This window comes from Citrus clementina, unplaced genomic scaffold (genome assembly GCF_000493195.1).
Source record: "Citrus clementina cultivar Clemenules unplaced genomic scaffold, Citrus_clementina_v1.0 scaffold_3, whole genome shotgun sequence".
NCBI classification, from domain to species: domain Eukaryota; kingdom Viridiplantae; phylum Streptophyta; class Magnoliopsida; order Sapindales; family Rutaceae; genus Citrus; species Citrus x clementina.
Genome location: NW_006262339.1, coordinates 43,385,513 through 43,410,579, shown reverse-complemented (window position 1 = coordinate 43,410,579; position 25,067 = coordinate 43,385,513). Strand labels below are relative to the sequence as shown.

General features: G+C 37.7%; 6 protein-coding genes and 1 non-coding gene across 8 annotated transcripts; 1 reads left to right on the top strand and 6 right to left on the bottom strand.

Moving 5' to 3' along the window:
- The first annotated feature begins 910 nt into the window (after positions 1–910).
- On the top strand, positions 911–5,824 carry LOC18046773 (pre-mRNA-splicing factor SLU7-A). Its single transcript, XM_006443779.2, has 10 exons — positions 911–1,097; positions 1,482–1,645; positions 1,743–1,855; positions 2,374–2,790; positions 2,987–3,122; positions 3,231–3,530; positions 3,733–3,949; positions 4,152–4,255; positions 5,305–5,373; positions 5,483–5,824. Exons 1-10 carry the CDS (start codon positions 1,082–1,084, stop codon positions 5,558–5,560), a joined length of 1,614 nt encoding a protein of 537 aa, XP_006443842.1. The 5' UTR covers positions 911–1,081; the 3' UTR covers positions 5,561–5,824.
- A 138-nt stretch (positions 5,825–5,962) lies between these two features.
- On the bottom strand, positions 5,963–7,137 carry LOC18046772. Its single transcript, XM_006443778.2, has one exon. The coding sequence runs from the start codon at positions 6,897–6,899 to the stop codon at positions 6,324–6,326; it is 576 nt and encodes a 191-aa protein (XP_006443841.1). The 5' UTR covers positions 6,900–7,137; the 3' UTR covers positions 5,963–6,323.
- Positions 7,138–7,881: 744 nt separating this feature from the next.
- LOC18046771 (mitochondrial import inner membrane translocase subunit TIM44-2) lies at positions 7,882–13,350 on the bottom strand. Of its 2 annotated transcripts, none has more exons than XM_006443776.2 (14): positions 12,854–13,350; positions 12,651–12,757; positions 12,267–12,350; positions 12,076–12,151; positions 11,032–11,076; positions 10,547–10,933; positions 10,377–10,445; positions 9,715–9,779; positions 9,538–9,606; positions 9,372–9,444; positions 9,116–9,220; positions 8,852–8,923; positions 8,687–8,749; positions 7,882–8,280 (listed from the first exon to the last, which is right to left on the bottom strand). In XM_006443776.2, the coding sequence occupies exons 1-14, from the start codon at positions 12,929–12,931 to the stop codon at positions 8,149–8,151; spliced, it is 1,425 nt and encodes a 474-aa protein (XP_006443839.1). In that variant the 5' UTR covers positions 12,932–13,350; the 3' UTR covers positions 7,882–8,148. The 2 variants fall into 2 exon arrangements, with proteins under 2 accessions (XP_006443839.1, XP_024044161.1); XM_024188393.1 differs by having other exon boundaries at positions 12,085–12,151; positions 12,854–12,987.
- Positions 13,351–15,178: 1,828 nt separating this feature from the next.
- Positions 15,179–16,107, bottom strand: LOC18046770. The gene is made up of 2 exons (XM_024189147.1): positions 15,799–16,107; positions 15,179–15,707 (listed from the first exon to the last, which is right to left on the bottom strand). Exons 1-2 carry the CDS (start codon positions 15,945–15,947, stop codon positions 15,386–15,388), a joined length of 471 nt encoding a protein of 156 aa, XP_024044915.1. The 5' UTR covers positions 15,948–16,107; the 3' UTR covers positions 15,179–15,385.
- A 2,957-nt stretch (positions 16,108–19,064) lies between these two features.
- On the bottom strand, positions 19,065–20,852 carry LOC18046615 (legumin A). The gene is made up of 4 exons (XM_006443774.2): positions 20,555–20,852; positions 20,142–20,392; positions 19,581–20,054; positions 19,065–19,497 (listed from the first exon to the last, which is right to left on the bottom strand). The coding sequence occupies exons 1-4, from the start codon at positions 20,850–20,852 to the stop codon at positions 19,216–19,218; spliced, it is 1,305 nt and encodes a 434-aa protein (XP_006443837.1). The 3' UTR covers positions 19,065–19,215.
- A 772-nt stretch (positions 20,853–21,624) lies between these two features.
- On the bottom strand, positions 21,625–21,697 carry TRNAR-CCG. Its single transcript has one exon. It is a non-coding gene; the product is annotated as a tRNA-Arg (tRNA).
- Positions 21,698–21,968: 271 nt separating this feature from the next.
- Positions 21,969–24,994, bottom strand: LOC18046614 (patellin-4). Its single transcript, XM_024188439.1, has 4 exons — positions 23,467–24,994; positions 23,249–23,373; positions 23,007–23,145; positions 21,969–22,281 (listed from the first exon to the last, which is right to left on the bottom strand). Exons 1-4 carry the CDS (start codon positions 24,304–24,306, stop codon positions 22,003–22,005), a joined length of 1,383 nt encoding a protein of 460 aa, XP_024044207.1. The 5' UTR covers positions 24,307–24,994; the 3' UTR covers positions 21,969–22,002.
- Positions 24,995–25,067: the final 73 nt, after the last annotated feature.

The following is a 25,067-nucleotide window of genomic DNA, read 5'->3' as shown; positions in this document are numbered from 1 at the left end:
CCCACTCTCTTTACTAATGCTTTTCACACCCCAATCCGCACACACACATATATATATATATATATAAAGGAAAAAATATTTTATCAGTTTTTCATTATTTAATGAAATTACATAAATAGAAAAATATGAATTTGAATTAAAGTAAAATATATTCACACATCCTTTCCCAAAACAATAAATAAATAATTTATCAAATATCAATAACTAACATTAATCATTTTATAAATAACTTTGTAAACTTGCATTACTGGTTTTACATAATTATAAAATGACTAAATATGGTAATTCAGAAAAAATAATAATAATCATATTGAAATGAGTTCAGGCTAAATGTCCTTTCGATTAATTTTTTTTTTTTCATACTCTTTCAATTATGAAATATAAGTAAACTAAAAAAAATTATATATTATGGCAATCCCTATCTTATATGCATATAAGATACATCCCCCTCACATGAATAATATGTGAGTCCTACACATACACTGTTCATGTGAGGACGATGTATCTTACATACATATAAGATAGATGGATCCATATATTATATGTAATATGTTGCTTTCGTTATCATGCTTTAATTTTTTGAAATTATACGTTTTTATTTGTAATTTTCTTTTGATTTTCTTTCACTATATCCCGTTTTCTCTGCCGTGTGTAGGTGTATATCCTCATATTTCAATAAGAGTCCTACACTGCTCTCCCAACTGCCAACTGCCAACTGCAAAGGGATAACGTATACAATGACGGTGGCTCGAAACACCGTCGTTTAGCGCTTAGCGGATTAAAATACAGATTTATATATATATATTTTTTTTAATTTTAAAATAACAAAAAAGAGTTCTCTTAAGTCTTAACCGCCTCGTGGTCGTGGAGGACAATAACGGAAACATATATAAACTGACTCGTAAAGATTTATAATAATAACTGTGAAGAGTAAGGCATCCGACTTTCCCCGATCCCCCTCTTGCTCTCTCGCCTTAATTATCTAGGGTTTCCTTGCTTCAGTTCCGAATTCGTTTATCGCAGAATCACTCAAAATATTTGAAAAATTGTAAAGTCCTGTTCATCATAACCGGGCCCAAGCATGGCAACAGCATCAGGTTCGTCTTTCTTCACCATCTCTAATTTTGGCGCTTTTAGTTTAAATCGTGAATACGTTTTGGGCAAGTTTGCAACTTGGAATTTACGGATTCTGTTTTCGAATTTTTGTTGAAATTTATTTTTTTTTCATTTTCATCGATTTTTCTGCTTATTTATTTCCAGATAAAATTATCCATATCTTGTGTTATATATATACATACTGGGGAAAGATATCAAATAGACATCAATTTTTTTACATAACGTCAAACACATGTTAAATTTCTATCTTTTCAACATTTGCTTGACTTGGTGGTGGTGTTTGTGTAACCTATAATGTTCTTTTGGCACCAGTTGTTTTCATTTATTCTTTATTCGTTAAAGTAATGTTTGACATCGGCTTGCAGTTGCTTTTAAATCAAGGGAGGATCACCGGAAGCAGATTGAATTAGAAGAGGCACGTAAAGCTGGGCTTGCCCCAGCTGAGGTTGACGAGGATGGAAAAGAAATCAATCCTCATATTCCACAGTATATGTCATCTGCTCCATGGTATCTCAATTCTGAGAAACCTGTAAGTTACATGCTCCTTTTTGTTTGTATTGTCTTCTCTGATACATACTGTAACGAAAAGGCTGTGTACTTATATGATTTCTTTTATGGCATTTTAGAGTTTGAAACATCAAAGGAAATGGAAGTCGGATCCAAATTACACTAAATCGTGGTATGACAGGGGTGCAAAAGTATTCCATGCTGAGAAATACCGCAAGGGTGCATGTGCAAAGTAAGTTATACAATCTCTCTCCTATCCATTCAATTACCCAGTTTCATAGAGAGCAGATAATTTTTTGTTTGAAGGAATCAAAACCAACCTCTTTATATGATAAAACATGTTTTCATTGTGTACCTACTCTCCCATGATGAGTAAAAACCTATAATCATTTGCATAATTTAGACTTCAAAGCTTCTTCTTAGGCAAGTAAGATGATACTTTCTTGGACGTTAAGTGAGGCCGAGCATTATATTAGCTTAATCGGTAGAAATTTCTGAAATGCATTAAGTATCTTTTGAATTTGTCCTGCTAATTTGTGGTTATATCTTAAGTTTTGGTCCTGCTACATAATATTAGCTTAATCAGTAGAAAGTTTTGTAATGCATTAAGTATATCTTGAATTTGACCTGCTTATTTGTGGTTTTATCTTAAGTTTTGGGGTCCTGCTACTCGTTGGATACATAATTAACTTTTTCCTCATTCTTTAACTGACTAACTAATGACATAATGTGCATGCGTGGTTTTTGTAGTTGTGGAGCCATGACGCATGATGCAAAGTCATGCATGGAAAGACCTCGAAAAATGGGGGCAAAGTGGACGAATATAAACATTGCACCTGATGAAAAAATTGAGACCTTTGAGCTTGATTATGATGGAAAGCGTGACCGGTGGAATGGCTATGATACATCAAGCTATGCCCGTGTTGTGGAGAGATATGAAGCTCGGGATGATGCTCGAAGGAAATTCAATAAGGAGCAGCAGCTTAAGAAATTGGAGGAGAAGAATAATAATAATGATAGTGGTGGGGGTGGGGACAGTGATGGAGAGGATGAGGATGATGATTTAAGAATAGATGAAGCTAAAGTTGATGAGAGTAAACAAATGGATTTTGCCAAGGTAGAAAAGCGTGTGCGTACAACAGGTGGTGGGAGCACTGGAACTGTAAGGTGAGTGTCCCTCACTGATGAGTTGCTCTTTTAGTTTAGTTAAAAATGGAGAAATTAAAAAAAGAAGCTTTTTTGCTCGTTTTGAAATGCTCAAAATGCGTCCATGTGGTACTTCTTGATGGACTTATTTCAGTATTGTTTCTAATGCCCTTTTACTGTTGTAGTGATTGACGTATTGAATTATTCTTACTATCAGGAATTTGCGTATTCGGGAGGACACTGCAAAATATCTTTTGAATCTTGATGTCAATTCTGCTCACTATGATCCCAAAACTCGGTCCATGCGTGAGGATCCCCTTCCAGATGCAGATCCAAATGATAAGTTCTATGGAGTAAGTGGCTGTTGTCGACATTCGATTTATGAAGGACTTCAATTCAACTACTGTTTTCATTTGAAAAGTAATATTATATATCAACTGATATTTTTGTCCCTTTGACAGGGAGACAACCAATACAGAAATAGTGGTCAAGCTTTGGAGTTCAAGGAGCTCAACATCCATGCTTGGGAAGCATTTGACAAGGGACAAGATATTCACATGCAAGCTGCTCCTTCCCAAGCTGAGTTGCTTTATAAAAATTATATAGTCATAAAGGATAAATTGAAGTCCCGAACAAAGGAGACAATCATGGAGAAGTACGGCAATGCGGCCGCTGAGGAAGAACTTCCTAGAGAGCTGCTTTTGGGACAAAGTGAAAGAGAAATTGAATATGATCGTGCTGGTAGGATCATAAAGGGACAGGTAAAGTTATGTTGAAAATAGGTTTGCTTCAGTAAACAATTTGATGGGTAAATTGACATCGCCTAATACCCCTATCAATTTAACTGCTATTCTTTATTTTGTTTGGTTTATTGTCATTTAGTGTGCATTGTCCACTTTTTAGTGGACATAGGTTGAATGCTCTCTACAAGAAATCTCATTGGCTTGCCTCATGTTTTGACAGGAGACAGCACTTCCCAGGAGCAAGTATGAAGAAGATGTATATATTAATAATCACACTTGTGTTTGGGGTTCATGGTGGAAGGATCATCAGTGGGGTTATAAGTGCTGCAAACAGGTGATACGGAACAGCTACTGCACAGGTGCTGCTGGAATTGAGGCTGCAGAGGCTGCATCCGATCTTATGAAAGCCAATATTGCTCGTAAAGAGGCATCTGAAGGTTAATATACTAACATCCTTTCCATGTGCTCATCCTTGGTTTGGTTAAGAGTGAAAACTGGTCTGTCAGATTTTTAAAGTTACATAAAAAAGGAAAAATTTGCTTGATTTCATCGACCATTTTTAGTTTCCATATCAGGTTACCCTGTTATATCATATTTGGTTGTTATTAATCTTGCGATTGTGTTGTGAACCTATGACAGAAACGCAGACACCAGTGGAGGGAAAAAGGCTTGCTACTTGGGGAACTGATCTTCCAGATGACTTGGTTTTGGATGAGGACCTGCTTGCTGAGGCACTCAAGAAGGTAAGCATGAGTTCCAACCTTTAGGTCTTGTTTCTCTCATAGACTCTGTTCTTTAGTGTGGTATGTTCATTTATTTATCATTATTAGTTCTTTTTGGGAGAAGAACTGTGAGTTGGGTGTTCCTGATTTCCTTGCTAATGTAACTTGTGACGACTTATGATATGGCTCAAGGCTTTGAAGTTATCTTTTAAAGGAACGGACTGACGCTTAGCAGTGATCTACTTTTATCATCTGAACCTGAAATAACCTTGATGCCATTCAAATGTTCAGAGTTCTGTTAGGGAAGAGCGTCATCAGTCTTAGTTAGGGGTGGGCATGGGTCGGGTTGGATAGGTTTGTGAAAATCCAACCCAACCCACTACTGATTGGGTTGAGAAAAAATCAATCCAGTCCAGCCAAATAAACGTATTGATTATAGTTAAATCATCGGGTTGAGTTGATTGGATTGATTATAGTTAAAAAGTAGAAAAAGATAAATTAAAAAGTTTATGGTACTTAAAATCGATTCAAATAGAGGAAAAAACAAATAATTCTCTATCATGCATTAAATGTTGTTTATAGTATCTTACATTTATTAATAAACAAATCAACAAAAATAAAGTGTGTATAAAAAGCTATGTGATTTAATGTTTGAAAGCCTATATCAACTTACTTTTAGTGCAATTCAAGTTTAATTATTGAATTTTGAATTTAGAGAATTTAGTCAGTATTTAGTTTTGCATAGAGAAATTGAGAAGTTTCTTTTATTAAAAAAAATAAAAAGGATTAGGTGGATAGTTGGCATTAGTTTTGCTGTAATTTTTATTCTTCTTGGGTTGGGTTATGAGGATTCATTAAACCCAACTTGATCATTAATTGGGTTTTTTTTTTGTGGGGGTTGGGGGGGGGGGGGGGGGGGGTATGGACCTATTTAAATTTTGTTGGGTTGTTGAATTATGGAAACCCCTAGTCTTAACTTCCATTTTGCATTTGGAATCCTTTATAACTCCTGTCCTAGGCGTTTGTTATTGGTGATTGACAGTTACTGAACATGCTTGTCTTGGTGACAGGAGGATCAAAGGAAGCGAGAGGAGAAAGATGAAAGAAAGCGTAAATACAATGTTAAATGGAATGATGAGGTATGGCCATTTCGTCCTCAACGTTGAGCGAACTAGTATCATGATTTTTGTGAATTAACACTTGTGGCTTTGGTGTGGTTTTCCTAACCCAAATTTTTGTGAATTACAGGTAACGGCTGAGGACATGGAGGCATACAGGATGAAGAGAGTACATCACGATGATCCAATGAAGGATTTCCTGCACTAAGTTCATATGTGCGATAATGTACAGAGAGAGGCTCTGACTTGGATTCGAGGTTGTCACTTGCTTGAAGTTGGAATAGTAAAGCCTCGGGGGCGCTTGTCCTTTTAAGAAAATGTAGTTGTTTGCTCTTTTTTCAAACCTATATTTTATCCAGCCCTTAAGCATACTTCTGTTATTTTCATGATCTTTTTCAGTTTATAAAGTGGTCTTGTAAAATAAAAATCAAATATGTTGTAGATGTTCCTTTCTCTCGTCTTTCCTAGTACATTACTAGCTTTGGCCTTTGTCTGATTATTCACATTTCAGTCAATTCTAATTCCTAACCTTGTAGTAGAATGATCGATGTAACAGCATAATATCAGATGACATGCAAAGTAAGTTGATAGCACATATTATCATACGAAGTAAGCAAGAAAAGAGTTCGGCTATGTTTGATTAATTGGAAAATATAACTTTTTGAGTTTTGTCCGATCTCCAAAATACAAAGACAGCCATAATCAGGGACCTGTTGGGTAACTGTCAGCAGGAAGTACACAATAACGCGATCAAAAGTCTTTGGGTTATGAATGATGATAGGAATCACACAACTTAAAAACGGAAAATAACATTGTAGATACACATTGTAGATTAATTCTTTTCCTTCCCATCTTGATAGACCGCTGAAACTGCTCCCCCTTTTCTTACATCATTCGGGACATGTACGAGAACAAAAGAAAAAACAAAATTCAGACCCTTGTTGATGCTCAAACATTTTGGCAAGCAACTGCTACAAACGACGCGCCATAATCTCCTGAAGCTCCATTTCAGCACGGAAACTCCGAATGAACTCCTCGGCTCTCTGGTCAATCCCATTCATTTGTGGCGACGCCAATGCCAAAGACTCCCACATATCATCTGCTGCGCTGGTAGCACTAGCTTTCTCTTCCTTGATATTAACGTTGCTTGTCCCTGGCGCTCTAGCTTCCTGATCCAAGACCACCCTCGCGTTCTTTGCTACAACCTGGGCAGTAGCTATAGGCTCTTTGAAGAGCTTGTCGATATACACGGGCCCAGCTTTCTTTTTGAAGAGGTAACGGCGATGCTGACGAAAACGTAGGGCTTTGTTGGACGGTTGAAGAGTATTCTTTTTACGTTGGATATTGCGTTGGTGTTGGCCAAGGAAGGGAGATGGGTTGATGATTATAGGAGCCTTTGAAGCAGTATTTGTGACATAATAAAGTCGGTTCTTGGGTTTCTTGATATCTTTGGACCTGTGAAGCTTATGCAGTCTGCTCTGTAATTTGGATGTGAAGCTCTTCCATGCCTTCTTGGCCGGCCGTAACCTCAGATTCAAGCAAGACATTAATATCTGTGGGAGTGCCAGAGATTTGCAGTGCGCTGCACTGCATGAGGAGACTGATAAAATGGTTCTATATAACAAGGGTAATCTAGTTTCTTCATACGATGTCAAGTTTTTGTTTTATTTCTTTATTATTTGATTCGTATTCGCCTTTGTTTGGTCCAATTTTTCGACTGGCTTAATTCCTACGCAACGCGTTTGATGCTAGAGCTAGACTTTTGTGTAGCGAGTGAATATGGACTTAGGGTGACTTTGGTAATCTTTTTAACTTTTAAAAATAATAGCTGCTAGCTGTATTATAAAACAGAGTGCAGAGAATCATTTGGGCTTCAATTAGTTTATTACATACTGTAGATTTATGCTTTAATCTAGCATGTATTTTATCAAGAAAATCATGGCCTCAATTTGATCTTCAACAAAGTTGCTTTGGCTCCATCGAGCTTCACTCGATAACATGGCTACTAACTACGTATTTTTATCTTTGATATAATTCTGTTTCACTCAAAAGTAAGCCCATGTGATAATATTTTTATATTTTGTGTAGTTATATTCTTACTTTTTTTAATAAAGATATTTCAGAAAAAAATGATTAATTGAACAATAAAGATTAATAATGAAAAGAATTGAAGAATCAAATATCACTACCCTAATATCTATACGTCTAGACTGAATTGGGACTCTTTCTAGTTAGTCATTTATGGATTCCTTTTGGGGGGCTTTTCGACCGCAGAATAATTCTGGCGTAAAAGGGTATTTTAATTTTAACCTTTCAGGCCAAGCATTATCCATAATAAATACCATCAATGTACAGGTAAACATCAAAATGACGGTGATGGATGCCTTTTCTCAATCATCGATTCAACTTTGGCAGTCACCGTTTTTACATGAGAAATACAATTTAATGCACAAGAAAAAAATCTTCAGTTTCTTCATTGTGAATAGCAAATAACATATGAAATATATTAGCGCTTCTGAAGAAAACACGTGAAAGAATGTTCTTCAAGAGACCTCAAATTAATTTCTAAGTCCAGAAACAGCAGAAGGACGAATTTGCATGCTTTTCCAAATTTTCTTTATTTCATTTGAATAATCTATAAGTTACCCTAAAGATGAAATATTCTCTGGCTGTGATATGACAAAAACCCAGAGAAGTTCAGACAAAAGTTGTGGGGAAAAAGAGAAAGAAGAAAATTGGGGGAAAAGAATCAATCTTACAACTGCCATGAGTAAGAAGGGGAATATTTCAGAAGTTTTAGATAAGGGCTTGGACACCAAGTTGTTGCATCTCTCTCAACTTCCATATTGGGTAGAGAACATCTTCTCCAAGTTCTTCTGCATCTACTTGCTGCATAGCCCAGGCATAGTATACGGTCTGAATTGTATCCTGAAAATTTAAATTTGCCGGAGCACCAGAGAGTCAATATACCGAACTGAAGAAAAGCACAGCAACTTTCAATGCATGCAATTAAGGGGTTGTGGAGGTTGTTCATTTGTTCTTTAATACAATGCCTTAGGCACATCAATAGTACTATATTTGATAGAATGCAACTTTACATGGTTAAATTAAAGCTCAACAACTTTAGTCTCTCTTTAAAATCTCCTTATCTCTCCCCCAGAACATAAACAAAGCACTGCACACGCACACAACTCCACTGAACTGCAACAAATTATGAGGCAGGCCAAGAGAGAACTCAAGCATGAACAGGTTGACAAAGTAAGCAGTGGGACCCACATGCTTCATTTAGGGGTAAATGACCACATTCAGGAAATAGAAGTGCTGTATTATTTACCTTCCCCCCTTCAGTTATTGTACCATGTTTATCACGTACGCAGTAGATTTGCTGTGTTTGGAACTGTTACAATATCAGGGAGATGGCAGCAGAATCAGCATTTTTTCATACTAAGAATTGTCAATGCATCAATCAAGTTCCAAAGGGAGAAAAATATTTGTATACCGCTACAATGATTATCGGAGAAGATCCCATCATTTTAGTCTCTCTTACTTCCACCTCAGATACATGCAGAATCTGCATGAAAAAGGTTATCACAGAGCTTTGTAAAAGCTCAAGTTACTTGGTTGGATGTGCAATAGCAAGCTTTTACAAACGCCCAAAGTACCAAGATGAATACTAATGAAATGACAGTCACTACTCGACAACCAGAAAAAAAAAAAAAAAGCACGCAAAGAGAAAATGATAGAATTTCACAAATTCGTTTACCCTGTTATCAAAAAATATTCCGTGGCTCTGATAAGCAGTATGCTCCGCTTTACACCGTTCAATCACTTCAGGGCTACAATACTTCTTTAAAGTCTCAACATCTCCCTGCCATATAAAATTTTGTTAAGCAATGCACCTCTAATGTCACTGGCACAGCCACCATTCAAAAGAATTTCTTGAAAAAGAGGGCTGTTGAAAAAGAAACTACAATATAAGAGCACACAATTTCATCAATTTCAAAGAAGCTCAAACTCGCCTTCATGTAGGCACTAAGGACTGGTCTAATTGCTTCTTGAACTTCTGACACAAAATCTGGTAAGGAGAATGATCTAACTCATACAAATAAAAAGGTTGTTAAACTCTGGAACATAAAATCCAAACATAATACCTAGAAGCAAAAATCAAAAAAGACATGATCATACGGATCTCGACGCCGTATTTCCTTGATTGATGCTGCAGCATCTGTTTCTTGAAAGATGGTCTCGTTCATACTGCAACAGACATGACACCACCAAAAAAAAAAATATCCTTGAAATTCTAACCAACTCTATAAATCATGAACAGAATCTGAAGGAAAAAGTTGAGGATGCAAAGCATACTCCTGAATTTTGTGAACAATGGGGTTGTCACTGGTTTCCCATCTTTCCCGCACGTCTTCTGCAATCTGAAATCCCAATCCAGACAAATGTTAAGTGTCACTGTCGAAGTAACTACCCCCAGTATAATATTTAGACAGCCGGCACTAATTATGGAGTCTAACACTAGTGATGCTAAATGATAGACAATGAAACAAAAATCAAGCAATTGAAGAAGGCAATTGAGGGACTCTATTTGCCAAGAGAAAGGTCTATACAACATATATGCTAGAGAATAAAACTTCAAGGCATAATCATCCACAAGTTTATGATGTGGGATAACCATGCATAATAAGCTCAAATGTCATTGAACTTCCCAAGGAAATTTGCTTGATGATAAAACATAATACATTCTTAAGTAAATGGCGAATGTGAATAGAGCAGTGAATATTGACATGGACAGCAGTCATAAATAGTACTGATTGAACAATACTGGGAAAACAAGTCAACTGAGGTTTGCGTTATACAACAAAAATACTACACGACAGACAAAACAGGCACTACCATACCTTCAATTATAAAGCAAATAACCTAATAAACTACTTCTGCCAATCAATACTTATACAATGTGCAATGTCAAATGAAATAAAACAGGATGAAGTCAATAATAACCTATTGGAGCATACCTCTTGGCCTTTTGTCACAACAGGTTCACTAATTCCAGTTATGCGCTTAAACACAGGATAACCTTGCATCTGGGTTAAAAGATATAAAATCAGTTTCACAAAAGTGGCATGAAATGCAAGACATAGATACAATATCTTGAGATATTATATGGCACCAAGAAAATACAAACCTTTTCCTTGAGTTTACTCCACATAGACTTCTTTGAGGGTGTAACAACAAGATCAGTTCTCGTACTTTTCTCACCTGTCCATGAGGGGGAAGGAGTATATTCCAGATGCTTTCTCTTACTTGGGCTACCACTTAACTCATCCTTTACAATATCATATCCCTTTTTTGCTAAGTCAACTACTTTTGCTTCCTTCAATTTTTGGAAGGCCAAAGTAAATTTTGGGGAAGAGATACTCGACTTCAATTTCCCATAAAATGTTTCTGCAGTATCACTGGACACTGTCTGCTTCTGCTTTTCTTCCCCAGATGATGCCTTGAACCCATCTCTGACATCATCATCATGTTTTGCGGAAGTGTCCGTGGTTCCCGTCCGAAAAGTCCCTTTGACCTAAATCACACAACAATTAAGAAAAAATTCCCATTAATCAGGTTAAGATACATATCAGTCATTATTGACAGGCTGACAGCCTAAATAAAAGTACACACCTCCTCTGTAGCAGCTGAAATCTTCTCTTTCATGCTGGCAGAAACCTATAAACAATATGGACTGACATCAATTCTATTTCTTTTGATACAAAACAAAGGCCCTCAGCAAAAGCGGCATCTAACACTCAATACATGAAAGTACCTACTCCTATAAACTTGAAATATGACTGCTCTTAAGGACTATGCAATAATGAACTTATAATGCATGCATACTCATCCTAAAACCAAGAAAAATACAGAGAAATCAAGACAAAAACTACAATGGGCAGAACCTCCTCTACCAGCTATTCTATCATGAAGGTGGGACTGCAGTCAGAGGGTGAAATATGAATGGGGCAATCATAGAAAATGTTACGGGTGCAAGCATCAAATATTGATCAAGGTTGCGTATGTCGTAGTGTATGAGAGAAGAGAATAGTAGCAAGATCAAATTGCACTAAGTCTAAAACTTTCTAAGTTTATGCAACCCAATGCACTTCTCATTAGTAGATCTATTTTTCGTCAATCTGACTACTGATATCAAATCCATTCCTTGTACCCATAATGGATGCTAATATTACATTGATTTTACATCTATTATTACTATTGGATACATGAAATCACATACTTATATAACTTAAACCTTTGCTGTTGAACAGAATTTCAATTCAATATCTCTAAATCTCTGATAAACCAAAAACTATGCAAACGCAATGACTAAGCGAAGGGTAGAGAATACAAATTGGTTTCCAAAGTCAGAAAGAGTTTTGTTAAAAATTATCGCAATAGCTCATTGAAGACCTCCAATACGACTGGAAGAGAAGGAAGGAAAAAAAAAATTAATTTAGGTTCTACCCTTCAACATTTAAACAAATAAAAGAATAAATAAGTTCAGTCCCCAGTCTGAGATCGTGGCCATGGGCATGATAGCAAAAGTTCATGAATTAGCCAGATTCAGTTCCATGCCAAGGTCAGCCTGGACCTTTCCCACAGATTGTGTATCCGAGAGCGAAAAATGAAGAGAGCATATTTATACACTTAAACTGTAAAAGTATCTAATCGGACCTTTTTTACCGTAGATTCAGCCTCCATCCACACACCATCCACTTGCTTGTAAAGCTGCTCAGTTGTCTGCTTCGTTCTGCATTCGCCATTTCACCATCTCAGGCACACCCTTGACATACAAAAGTATGTCTCAGCCTATTAACTAGTAAAGCCACAAATAGATCACAATAAGGAACCATATACAAAATTACCTTTCTTTAAGTTCTTCTTTCACCCCTTTAATCTCCTCTGCTTTCTTTTTCAGTTCTTTCACCGAATGTTTAAATTCAGGGTTACTGCAACCAAGCATATAACAAAGTATGCACAATGTGAACACAGCTAAGGAAATAACACAATATCCATACAATGATACATTAAAACTCATGCTGAACTCAAAACTTTATAAGTTGGAATAGTTTCAGTTTTGTAAAAAGTATTGTAAGTTTCAAATTCCAACTCGCATTCATTTCTCATAGCTTCATCAACAGCAAACCAAATGCTAAAAGTACAGTGATACATAAAACCAAAATCAACAACCAACCAATCTTGAAATCTTCATATATACTGGGAGATAAATTGCGAAAAGACTCAAATACCTTTCAGCTTCGCCTTTAATTTTCTTCGAAAACTCCTTAAACACGCTGAATTGACGATTACTCGAATACCCATTGGCAGAAACCAACCGCAGTCTCGTACTCGAACCCTATTCCACCAAAATTTAACCCCCAACAAAACCAATAAAAATAAAAACTTTTCACCATAAACGAGCAAAAAATCATAGCTTTAGATTCGAGCGAACCTGTAGAGGCGTTAACTGAAGAAACCGGGGCCGCTGTCTAGACAGAAACAAGTCCCGAACCAGCTTTCTACTAGCCATTATTTGGGGACAAAAATTTTCTCGAGAAAAATATGGGAGGGGGAGGAGGGGGGGGGGGGGGGGGCTTATAATTTTTCTATGGAAAATTAGATTCTTAATTATGTTTCCTTCCGCAGTAGGAAGGATTAAAAGGAAGGAAAGATTCTGGAGATTTCTTGAGAAACAAACAATGGGGACTGACTAACGTACCTCTAGCCTGAAGCTGCGAATGGTTTAGGGATTGTTTGGGTGCAAGGATAAGTTTATGCCTATGGTGGGTTGTCCAGATATTTTGCGGCGGCAAGCAAAGAGTTCGGAGGTGGAATCCTCTAAAATCGACTGGGGGTTATAAGTACATTTGGAACCATACGGGACGCTAGGGTTTTGCTACATCGCTTATGGGACCAAGGCGCAACAAATTGTAGGGTTTTGGTCCAATGATACTTCTTTTATTTTGTATTTTATTGTAATCCAATTCCAAATACTGTGTGCTGTAAATGATAATTAACTTAACTCGTAGGGTTATGCAAGTATCTAATGAATATTGCCCAGGTTAGGATCTAATTCTATCGTAACATGTGTAAACAATAGTTTGGGTGGAAAAAATAAGAGATTTTCTTTGCGAATCTATTTGGATTGTTCTTCGGTTATGAATAACTTAATTTTGTTTGATGATTTAACTAGTTCACATATTCTCTTAACGACATGCATTTAGGTAACCATCATGTCTTTTGACTGTTTATCGTGGTTAATGTGGTTTGTCGTAGTTAAGGTGTGTTTAAAATTGAGGTTGGACAGCTGTAACTTTTATGCTACAGTACTAGGAGTATCTGGTAAACACTGGCTATTGTAGTTTGGAAGCTATATTAATATGATTTTTCACTTGTATAATAGAAATATTATTTTATCTTTAATAATTTTATCAAAATTATTATTTAAAATTTATATTATTACATATTATTAATTTTTATTTCAAAGTTATAGTTTTTTTTTCACTGTAATTATAGCTTAAAAACTATAGCACTTCAATCGAAACAGGACCTTAGTGTGGTTTGTTGCAGCGCGGAGCTAGCAAATTTTTTTTGGGGTTGGTTGGATTTTTTTCTAATTAAATTTTTTTTATTGTACAAGAATTATTCATAGGAAATTAAAGATACACTTAATAAAGAGTATAATAAGTTTTATTTCTCAAATTATTTGTTCTATACAAATGAAATTTACTGAAATTTGTCATTGCACCTTATTCTAATTTTAAAAGTTTAAACTTTGACAAAGAAATAATGAGAAGATGAGAGTTTTCAAGTTAAAAGAGGGATGAACACTTGCCGATTTTTTTTCATGCAACCAATGAATTAATGCTACATCAATTTGTACAAGATAAATTTATAAAAGAGTTTGTGATTCTATCATCACTCATTTTGTAATTAACCAAATTTTTTTTTTAGATAACTTCGCCATTGCTTTGTTGGCAAGAAAGAAAGACATATATATATATATATATATATGTATGTATAGCATGAGTTTATTTTAGTACTTAAATATTCTGGGACAAAGCCATTGGCTTATAAAATCTACACATGTTAGCCCTCTCATTGTAAATTCTTGAAAAAGAAAAGAAAAAACAATGAGTCATTGGATTCAAATCCAATGGCCTAAATTATCCTGTAGTTTTACTAGAGTCCATGATCTCTTAATGAACTTATCTCTCTCAAGAGTTATTAATTTTCTAACTTAATTATATGTAGAACTTCTTTATGAAGTGAGGAAGTCTTCGCTATAGAAAATAATACAATGCATCATGAAAATCCTAAACGTATCATACAAATGAAGCCTTACAAGAATTTTAGGGATAAAAGCTTCACATAGAACTCCTAGCTCTGGAGCTGATTGAATTGATTATTTTTAACAGCTACGGACTCTTCTCCTCGCGCAGTGTCTCAGATCAAGAGAGAAGAGCGATGGGCATTGGCACACCTTGAGTGAGCTGGTGGCCAATGAGAGTCCTACTTTGCTAAACTTGAGATATGGACCCAATACACTATGGTTGTACAAGAAAAAGGATTTTGGACAAATTTTATGCCCACAAAGCATTTTATAAGATTCAAAAAAAGTCTGTTTTGAGTGCTTCCTGCAGCATATATCATAATAAAGCTGAACACTTGCGTTGAATCGACTTTCAAACATGATTACTCTAATGAATGAATAACTAGAGAGATAATAAATAGATGGGGGATAGAAGTAGAAGAGAAAGATAACTAATTCTAAGCATTTCTCAAAGGTTCAGTAATCACTCGATTGAATATCGGCGTCGTGTTTCTTTGTGTGTGTTGCAAGGAAAGAAGAAACACTTGTAACCACGAAATTGTTAAGACATTCAAAACACACGTGTCAAAAAAAAAAAAAAAAGGCAAATAAACAAAATAACAGAACCAGAATGTGAGAACCAGTTTCATGAGCTGGGGGATCTCTTCCCTTCTAATTACAAGCCTGATTGGCAATTAAAAACTTATTGGCTTGACGGGAAGCGGCTTCTTTCGATACCAAGGCTTGAATAAACAAAGTCTTAACTTGCCAAGGCAGGTAAGGAAACCCCCCTCTTGCATACGAGTTGAGCAAGGCCGCAGTCCCCTGCTTCACCAGTCCAGCAAACGCGTTCTCGTCATCGTTCCTCGTCGTCGATTCCAAAAGCGTCAGATCAGATCTGAACCGTTCGTACACTCTCGATCCGAATACCTTCGATAACGTCGACGTCTGTGGGACCATCCTCGGCCACACCTCTCTCCTGCTGCTCCAGAACCTACAAAAGTCAAAAATGTTTGTGTAAATATTTTATGAACATATGTTGCCATTAATTTAAATTTTAAACAAAAAAAAAAAAAGGATCTTACTGTGGGGTGCATCTTCCTCTGATTCTGGTGTAAAGAAATCCAGGCCGTCGAATTTGAGTCGTTGCTGCCGCTGCTGATGATGTAGCTGCAAAACAAACAGAGAGTAGAAGGAGAATGATGAGTCGACTCGGTAGGTAAGTGCCATCCATATTTTTGCTAGCTTTGCATGTGGAGCTGTGCGATCTATTTGAGTTTTAAAAAAAAAAAAAAACTGAGATTTGGTTTGGATTCGGTGTCGGTTTCAGTTTCAAAATGGCTTCTTTGAGACCGGTGTCCTTTCTAACTGGAGCTGTCGTGACCTGAGCTCCATTTTCGAGACAATTGCTTGCTTGCTTCTTTTTAAAACAATTTTTGTACTGCGTTTCACGTGTTTGCCATTCTTGTGGGGGTTATTTTCCGTCAGCGCCCACATGTTTCGACAAAAGTTGGCGTGCACCCAAATGTTTCAACAACGATCACCACGCCCCTAAATCAGCATATTCAACCGTTATCTTTCACGGTAGTACGGCAAAATTGAGATTTGACATTTTTTTTTTTTCAATCTTTATATTACTCTCTTCAGTAGATTTGACACACTCTCTGTTACCATTTTCCTCTTCCTACTGTACTTTATAGTCACCAAGGTCGAGGGAGTTTGACAAATATTTTATGGTTTTCTTTCAAAATTTTCATCTGGTGTTGGCCAAGCATGAAGGCTCCTTTCTAGCTCTTGTTCCTCAGGATCCTTTTGCACTAGAAAAGGATGAACCTGATTTGACATCCAAACTCTCCCACACAATTTCCTTGCTACTACTTTTCTCTGTCTGGCAGGACGTCTCCCGTTATCATATTTGTTGGGCCAGCTAGCAGGAGAACTATGGCCAAAAGCATTGTATATAATAGAATTGTATGGCATCTGCTTATTGTAAAGAGGAGAGCGGCTGAGGTTGGTGTTGTAGAAAAGATTGATTCCTAACTTTACAGCCCAGTCCTTATTACCAGGTATTGCATCTTCACTATCCAGAGACAAGTGGATTCTCTTCTCGTCTTCTTTGGTAGCAACTCTGAATGAGATTTCATCACAGAGAGAATCAATTCCCAATTCTTCAGCCACTAACTTCGCTTCAGCCACCATCTTGGGATAATCTGCAAGTTTTTAGAAAGAATTATGAATTATTAGGGGACTGCAATTGCTCTCAATAGAACTATATTTTTACAAGAGTGTAACACATAAAACACGCACAAGCTTATTAGGAAGAAGAAACTCTCTTCACTACTGGAGAGAGTAATATAAAGACTGAAAAAAAAAATAAAAAAAAAGGTCAAATCTCAATTTTGTCCTACTACCGTGAAATATAACGGTTGGATATGCTGATTTGGGGGCGTGGTGATGGTTGTTGAAACATTAGGGTGCACGCTAACTTTTGTCGAAACATGTGGGGGCTGACGGAAAATAACCCTTCTTGTGACCGCTAGTACGTAACTTCAAACTGAGGGTAAGTTAGTAAAACGAACAGAGGAGGAGCACGTGACATAATATTTGCAACACGTGCAAGACAGGTGCCTCTAGATTTACATACAATCCTACTTCATTCCCCCGGTTTCACTTTGAATTTGAAGTGGTAGCGCCAGGTTACTTGAAAGACGAGTAAAAGCTCTCCTAATTATAAACCCAGTCCCAATCCATTTGTTTAAGGGACGATGGATTAATTGCTCACTTCACTTCCCACACCCCGGTCACGAGATGGAGATGCACACACTGATCCATTGTTAATGCTCATTATATCAACGGGACTGCTAAGTAAATATCCATACGAAAGAGAAAAGTGCACCCCAGTAAAATTACAGATAAAACCTTCCCTGCCAGCAATCAATAATTCTGTGAGATATTCTATCAAAAATAGATTACTTTAATATTCTATCAATAATTCTGTAATTAATATTCTATCAAAAATTACAGTTTGATCAACAAGAGGTGAGAGACTGAGAGGCGTGTGGATGTAATATATCAATTAGCTATATATTCTGATTAGATGACGATGACGACAACACTTCTCAGTAGTAATTTTAATGCCACGATTTCAAGGCTATAAACGTCTCGTTCTTCTGTCACGGAGGCAGGTTTTGCAACAAAGTAGAAGCCTTTAATTATAATTTTCCTTTAATCTGTACAAGTCAATAAAAAAGAGCAATTACCAATTAGTATTTGAGTTATTTACCCAGATCAGAAGAGAACTGCTAATTTAGTCAGAATATGAAAGTCTAGCAATGCCAAAGTCATTAGGCATACGGATATATTGCTTGCTGTGAATGATACTCGTAGGTTAGGCACTGCACCGTGAAACGGAGGGACGCAGATGGAGTAGCTCTCCACAAAATCCAAGCTTAAATAAGCTTTCCAATTGGGAAGGAATCGTGCCATTAATAAAGTTATGGCTTGAATCAAGTTGACCCAGTACTGTAAGCTAGTTTGCCGATCTGTGACATTGTTGTTTCCCAATCATAATGACTGCAACTCCCAGCAGTTCATGAGTTCTTGAGGAATTGAGCCATTGGGTTTGGTATAACCAATATCCGAAGATGTCAGATTGGTTAAATGCCCCAAGCATTGAAGGAATAGATACAATTATAGGATACATGAATAGCGTTTCAAGATTCTTCAGATTTCCTGACGAAGCAGCCCATAAGTAGATTAAAATAAAGGTGCAGAAAAATCAAGTCTGTTAAATTACCTATGCTCGATGAAATTGGACCATCAAATTTATGAAAATAACAAATTTTTTTTTTTAAAATTTAGTATTATTGCAGAGAATTCAATTGAACAATCGCACTGCAGTTGTTCTTGTAGTGTATGGTCTTAATTCTTAAGCAACATGCATGTCCTCATTTTGGCCTCTCAACAAATGTGTCCTATTTTACACTCCTATCAAGCGATCAAGATAACAAGTCATTGAGGAGATTAATTAATCGATATATTATACGCGAACACTACTACTATTTACTATATATTTCTTAAAAACTCATTTTTTTTTTATATTAATTACGAGGTATCCTGGGGAGGGCCCCAACTGTGGGAGGCACCTTTAAACCCGTACCACAACCCAGACTAAAAATGTACAAAGACTATCTTTCATTTTTAAATGTACAAAGTACACATAAAAACAGTAGTTAACAATAACTTTAACTACAACACTGTCTCCTCTCAGAGCAGAGCGGACTCATAATAGATAGTCTCTTTATTGTTATTATTCGGTACCCACCTCATGACTCCCTAACCCACAAAAGAAAAGCTACATATTTCATCCGCTTTACAGACATATTACATTAACAACATCACTTGACATTTTCTTATATTAAGCTGAAGCCACAGAAGCCTCATCTCTCATCTGGGATTGGCTGCTGCGAATGATAGTGGTCTGCTGATTGTTGTGCTTGATCCTACTTGCGTCTTCCCTTGCCCCTCATCACCGATGTGCGGCCTGAGAGAGGGCTTATCATGGCGTTATCGTTGGTCTTAAAAGAAATCCATTCAAATTCCGCCCCCCCCGCCCGTTTCACCACAGCAAAGTTCTGTGGCACCACCATTATCTGTCCTCGCCTCACCTCCCCGTCGTACACTGACCGTCCGTAGCTGTCCACGACCTGGACGTGGCATGATCCGCTTATCGCGTACATTATGCTGTGTGCGCTCAAGTTCCAGTGTGGCACCATCATCGCATTCTGCGTATACATATTAAAAGAATAAATGTCTAAAAATGTTACCCAAAAAAAAGGGGGGGGCTTTCAGTTACTCGTATACGTACTCTGTGGAGCAAGCCCCTTTCAGCGCTGAGCTGGATCCATCTTAGCACAGGGAGGTTGAGGCTGTTGAGCGTGGTAATATGACCGGCACCTTGGGTGTAAATGTCAGCCTTAGAAGGATCGCCGATGTTTTCTCTGAGCTTCATGGTGCACATAGTCTCCTCAACGCCATTATCACCTCCGTATCGTCCCCGAGATCGCTCGTACTCACTGCTGTCTTCCTCGTATTCTCGTTGACTCTGTGTCCTCGGTGGCCTCGCCACCTGGAGCTGACCTCTGACTGTAACAATGGCTCCTCTGTAGTCCTTCTCGCTCCGGAGCCTCCTCACAAGACGCTCGTCCACGTTGAAAGCCTCTGCCAGGATCCGCGTGTCAAAGCCGCAGAATACGTTGTTGCATTGCTGGTGACCGCCAAAACGTTCTTGTTGCCGCTGTTGCTGGAACTCTTGATGTGGGTTACCAGCCAGATGGAATTTCTGTATCCAAAAATGAAATTCATCGTCAGATCTGATTACTTTATTAATTACAAGTCTTGGCGAGTTAATTGTTAATTATTTTCTTACTCTAGGATTCCTATCCAGTTGGTTGTCATTGTTTGCTACGTCAAGAAGAACAACAGCAACGACCGGCGTACTGCCCTCGTTGTAGCACCAGTGAGCTACTCCGGCTGGCAATGCGAAAATATCGCCTTGGCGGAAGCGTCGAATCTTCTGGTGGCTATCCTGCTGGGACCTGCCAGCACTTTCTCCGAATCCTCCTTGTTGAGGTGACTGATAAGTCTCAGGGTACCCTGGAAAAGGGTCCCCGTGAGACCCTCCCCTCAAATTAGCAACAAATCAATCACACATAAATGTGATATATCACAGATCGGTTAGAATTGATATATGGAGCCTGTTAATGGAATAATTAATAGCGGTGGAAACAGTATTTTGCTTCGACAGAATTCAATTCAGGCCTCAGCCTCGTCCGATTTAACCTTGGAGAATGTAGACGAGTTGAGGAGAGTTGGAAAATTGTGGCAAGAGAAGGCCTTTCTGCCGGATGGTGTGTCTAACGACGGCAACTCCAGCGCATTGGAATTGCTCGTGCCCAGGGTCCCAGGTTTCAACAACACCTGCTTCACACTCAACGCGGTTATTAGGTTCTAGGGCCTCGAGATTATTGATTTGGCAGTCGTTTGGTTGCTGCCATTGCTGCTGGTTAGCAGCTAGGCAGCCGCGAAAGAGAATAACAAGGCTGACCAGTAAGACGGAGAGCTGTGAAGGCTTGGCCATGCAGATCATTGTGGGTTTGAAGTGAAGTGGCTAGTGGGAATCGTAGTGGATGGTATTTATATGTAAGAGGAGAAAGGGTGGAGTGACACATAAGAGGTTGTGCTTAAGGAGGCTGCATGTGTTAGCCATTCTTCACTTTGCATGGCTACTTCACTTCTGTTTCTTACACATCATAACTTCACTCATGGAAGTTATGATGTGACTTTTTGTTTTCCCCCCTTTGATGCGCGCGTATACATACATACATACATACATGCATACATACATATACATATACCACCCCCCCCCCCCCCCCCCCGCCGGCCGACCGATCACAACATATGTTAAATCGTTAATGAATCTGTAAGTGATACACAGCACTAGTACGTACATCTTAGCACTAATTGTGACTGTTTTATGCCCCTATTAGTTGGTTAATTAAGATTCGCTTCTTAATTAGATACTTCAGTTACGTCGATTAAGGCAAGTGTGTGTGTGGATACATACACAAACTTCCAATTTCAACCTCGCCTTTAATTAATGTATAGTTCGATACACTTCCAATTTTTTTTTTTTTTTGATAATATATACTTCCAATTTCAATTTCGCTTTCAATTAAATATGTAGTTCAGTCCGGAGAGTGGATCTCATGAAAAAGAAAGCAAGCACCACACACATCATATTCTAACAAACAGACACTTTTATGACAAATTGGCGATTGGATGTTAGATTTGTTGCCGTCTGTTTAGTTCATTTTTTTTTTTGGATAAAAGTGTAATAAAAACAGCGCGAACGTTCACGGTGGGACTCGAACCCACAATCTCCCGCTCCGGAGGCGAGCGCCTTATCCATTAGGCCACGCGAACTGCACACTGAAGGAATGTAGATTTACATTTATATCCAGTCAAGCTAGATTATGCCTCGCATCAACCGAGATATCCAATGTCACTTGTTGAAATTATGTGAACAAAATTTGGTGAAGGAGCTTGTAACTAAATTAAGATCGATCAATAAATGGGTAGTAGTAACATACATTATGAGTAATGCAGTAGTGTTTGGCTTCTTTTTTCATATGCTCAGCTTCAGATGCCCATACACATTAATTTCATCGGTCAAGAAAAATATGGACAATTGATGGCAACAAGAATAAATAATGATATTAATAGAGCTACTACTCCTTGGAGACAGTATACATGGGAACAGTGGGTTTGGTCTTAAACCTGTAGTAAACCCTTTTATTCTTGAGAGTGACATTGTCAATGGTTATGACAATCTTGCCTGGTTCACTAATATAAAATGAATTCCTCATGCTCTCTCCTTCTCCTCCTTTCTTTTCCTTCTCACTTTGAAGCAAAACTCTGTATGAGCCTTCATCATCCGGTATGAACTCTTCTTTGTAGGACACATCCCATCCCAATACTGTTAAATCCCACATCATTGTCACTCCGGTCTAAACACCACAAACAAAATCCCCATTACCAAAGTTAAACACGTTTAATTAGTAGCTAATGGGCCTTTAGTCTAATAGTGAATCTCTACTCTCACAATTAAGAAAGATTGTGAGGGTAGTGGTTCGAGTCCCCATGAACTCAAAAACTCTCTCAATTAAGCATTATGCATGATTGTGTGAAGTTTATTTATAAGTTTTTCTCCCTTACGAAATGCGAGTGGAGCAGAGAGGATTATTTGTCTGAGCATATACTTCATAGATTTAATATAATAATAATGTAAAAATGTAAGTCTCAATTATGTACATCTAATTATATCTGATTGTAAATATAAGGGTAATGTCTGTAATAGCAGTTATAAATATTTGTGTAATACAATAATTTGATGTGTAATCAATATTAAAAAAAACGTTTAGTTAGTATGGTGAATGATAAGTTAAGTTGGTGCCAGTTGGTTCAATAAGTAATAAAATATCTCTTAGCATGGTACAAGAGGATCGAGGTCGAATCCCCGGTTAAGTGGGTGCGAAGAGAATTCAGTTTCCAGTTATGATTAGCTTTAATATAAAATAATTGGGAAGGTTGTGATATTTTAAATAGAAGTATTTATGCAGGTTAGGAGGGTACCATTTGATTCAACTGGTAAAAGCCCAAAGGGCGATTCAAGAAGTATGAGGATCCAATCCACTTAGCTTAAAAGAAACAAAATGGAAAGTTATGTAATTACCTCTGCTACTGGAATTCTGACGGAACCAGCTGTATTTTTCCTGACAATCAATTCTGAGGTTCTGTCCTCAGGAAAAAACTCATCATTTTCTCTGTAGAGACCACCATATTCAACTGGAAGATTCTCTGGAGATATGAATCTGAATGTTTTTTAACCCAAAAGTTTGGTTAAAATGATTAAAAGAGGTAACAAGCAAATCATAGAAAACACTTGAGAAATGCAACCAGATTTAGACTTCTCACTTGAGAAGGGTCTTGGTAACCTTTGCTGGTCTTGCAAATACAAACTTCCTTTTACACCTCGGGCTTAGGAACTTGGAAGCCACTGTATGAAATGCATAGTACCAAAAGGGAACGTTTATGATTATCTGCAAATCAAGAATACATATATATAAAATTCTGTAATTGAAACTGATCCAATTATCATCCTATTTATAAGAAAAAAGAAAAAAAAAACTTACATTTCTGTGCATGAGCTCAGGATAGTTGTCTTGAAGCATCATTACAGTTTTCTTGCTGACAACACGAAATTTCTTAATGTCGGGAGGCTTTGAGTTCTTCAAATCTATTATCTGAACTATAGAGTTTGCGCCACCAGGTTTAAAGTTTAGTTCCTTTATACCCTTTTCCATGAACTTCACTTCAAGCCTAATAAACTGGTCACAAAGATCCTCCAAATCAACTAATTTTTTGGGCAATTCCCTGTTCTTGAATGCGCCACAAACATTGTAATACAAAGGGCGACCCTCTCTGTCTTTGCAGTTCGAGTAAACGAGTTTTCCAACATCAGGATCCAAACCGTCTTCCTGGATTAAATCAGCCAAGTAATCCCTCCGCCATTTGAGGGTCTTCCGAAGCATCTCAAAGGCATCATGAACCTTGTAGTCTTTTGCTTTCAAGAATTTCAAGAGTACAATGTCAGTTCCTTCATGTGCTTTGCTTGGCAACAAAGGCACACCCCACAGAGTAATCTTTTTGAGTTGTGATCTGGCCAATGCAGCTTCTTTCGGAGAATGACTTCTCGGGGGTTTCCCTAAAAGATAATTACCGAGAACTGCATCTTCAACCATGCAACGAAATTCTAACAAGGCCTTTTTCTTTTTGAACTTCATGTCAATTATAGCAGCAGCTTCTCTGTTCCCATCTTCTTGAACATGTTCAGGATTCTCTTGGGAAGTAAAAGTTTTATGGACTCTATGGTTCTCTTCTTTCTCAATAGCCTCCCCCTCCTTAAAATTCTGAGCAATTTCAGTTTCATCATAGATCTTGTTGCTTCCATTGTCAATTAACCCCGTCGACATTGCAACTGATTTGGTACTTCTCCCCGTCAGAACTCATCCATGGCATAGACGACTTAGCCGGAAAACCGAATTCCCACGGGGAGAGAGAAGACAGTGCCAAATAGAGGGGTAGGGAGGGAGGGCGAGAAAAGGATTCTCTTTTCCGTTTTATATGGGAACCAAGCAACTGCCTCCAATAGTTGCCTTATTTAGGGCGAGTATTTTTAACTGCCAAACATCCGCCAGCTTACAAATTGGTGGTAGTTGTGGGACGAAAAATAAGTGGCATTCATAAGGAAACGAATTATATTTCACGTTAAATATAGATGTAAGAATTTCCCAGCACAATTTCTTGTTATCGGATTTACCATTTTTCCATACCTAGTTAGCTGTAAATTAAAACCCGTAGACAAATCGCTTTTCCGTTTTAAACCAATGGTGCCACCTTGACCGAACTAGTTTATCCAGCACCATCCAGCTGCGAAATCCGCTTGATTGCATCAGCCTTGACCTCGAGGCAGTTCAAAAGGGAAACCAATAAAACCAACAACCATTAATATAGATGGAGTCATCGTATTTCGACCTTCGGCCGGGATAATATATGGGTGCTTGATGAATGTTGTCTCCATCTGTTCGCTTGAACTTTAAAGCTTCTGTTGCAGAGAGGGATACGGGTGCCCTGGCCGTGAATGGTGTCTACATCTGACTATGAGAGAGACAACATTAATCTGCATTTGATCGATTATCAGTTATCACATACATTTAGCACTTTTGTCCATGTG

Excerpts from the sequence above, each read along its gene's own strand:
- LOC18046773 (XM_006443779.2), top strand. Across the intron at positions 3,950-4,151 it reads TCGTAAAGAGGCATCTGAAG|AAACGCAGACACCAGTGGAG; the intron begins GTTAATATACTA and ends AACCTATGACAG. Across the intron at positions 4,256-5,304 it reads TTGCTGAGGCACTCAAGAAG|GAGGATCAAAGGAAGCGAGA; the intron begins GTAAGCATGAGT and ends TCTTGGTGACAG.
- LOC18046772 (XM_006443778.2), bottom strand. The coding sequence starts at position 6,899 with ATGTCTTGCTTGAATCTGAGGTTACGGCCGGCCAAGAAGGCATGGAAG.
- LOC18046771 (XM_006443776.2), bottom strand. The coding sequence starts at position 12,931 with ATGGCTAGTAGAAAGCTGGTTCGGGACTTGTTTCTGTCTAGACAGCGG. Across the intron at positions 10,446-10,546 it reads GGAGTAAACTCAAGGAAAAG|ATGCAAGGTTATCCTGTGTT; the intron begins GTTTGTATTTTC and ends CTTTTAACCCAG. Across the intron at positions 9,221-9,371 it reads TCCTTAGTGCCTACATGAAG|GGAGATGTTGAGACTTTAAA; the intron begins GCGAGTTTGAGC and ends TTTATATGGCAG.
- LOC18046770 (XM_024189147.1), bottom strand. The coding sequence starts at position 15,947 with ATGGATGGCACTTACCTACCGAGTCGACTCATCATTCTCCTTCTACTC. Across the intron at positions 15,708-15,798 it reads AGAGGAAGATGCACCCCACA|GTTCTGGAGCAGCAGGAGAG; the intron begins GTAAGATCCTTT and ends TGACTTTTGTAG.
- LOC18046615 (XM_006443774.2), bottom strand. The coding sequence starts at position 20,852 with ATGGCCAAGCCTTCACAGCTCTCCGTCTTACTGGTCAGCCTTGTTATT. Across the intron at positions 20,055-20,141 it reads AACTGGATAGGAATCCTAGA|AAATTCCATCTGGCTGGTAA; the intron begins GTAAGAAAATAA and ends TTTTGGATACAG. Across the intron at positions 19,498-19,580 it reads AAAGGGGCTTGCTCCACAGA|AATGCGATGATGGTGCCACA; the intron begins GTACGTATACGA and ends ATGTATACGCAG.
- LOC18046614 (XM_024188439.1), bottom strand. The coding sequence starts at position 24,306 with ATGTCGACGGGGTTAATTGACAATGGAAGCAACAAGATCTATGATGAA. Across the intron at positions 23,374-23,466 it reads CTGAGCTCATGCACAGAAAT|ATAATCATAAACGTTCCCTT; the intron begins GTAAGTTTTTTT and ends CTTGATTTGCAG. Across the intron at positions 22,282-23,006 it reads TCAGAATTCCAGTAGCAGAG|ACCGGAGTGACAATGATGTG; the intron begins GTAATTACATAA and ends TGTGGTGTTTAG.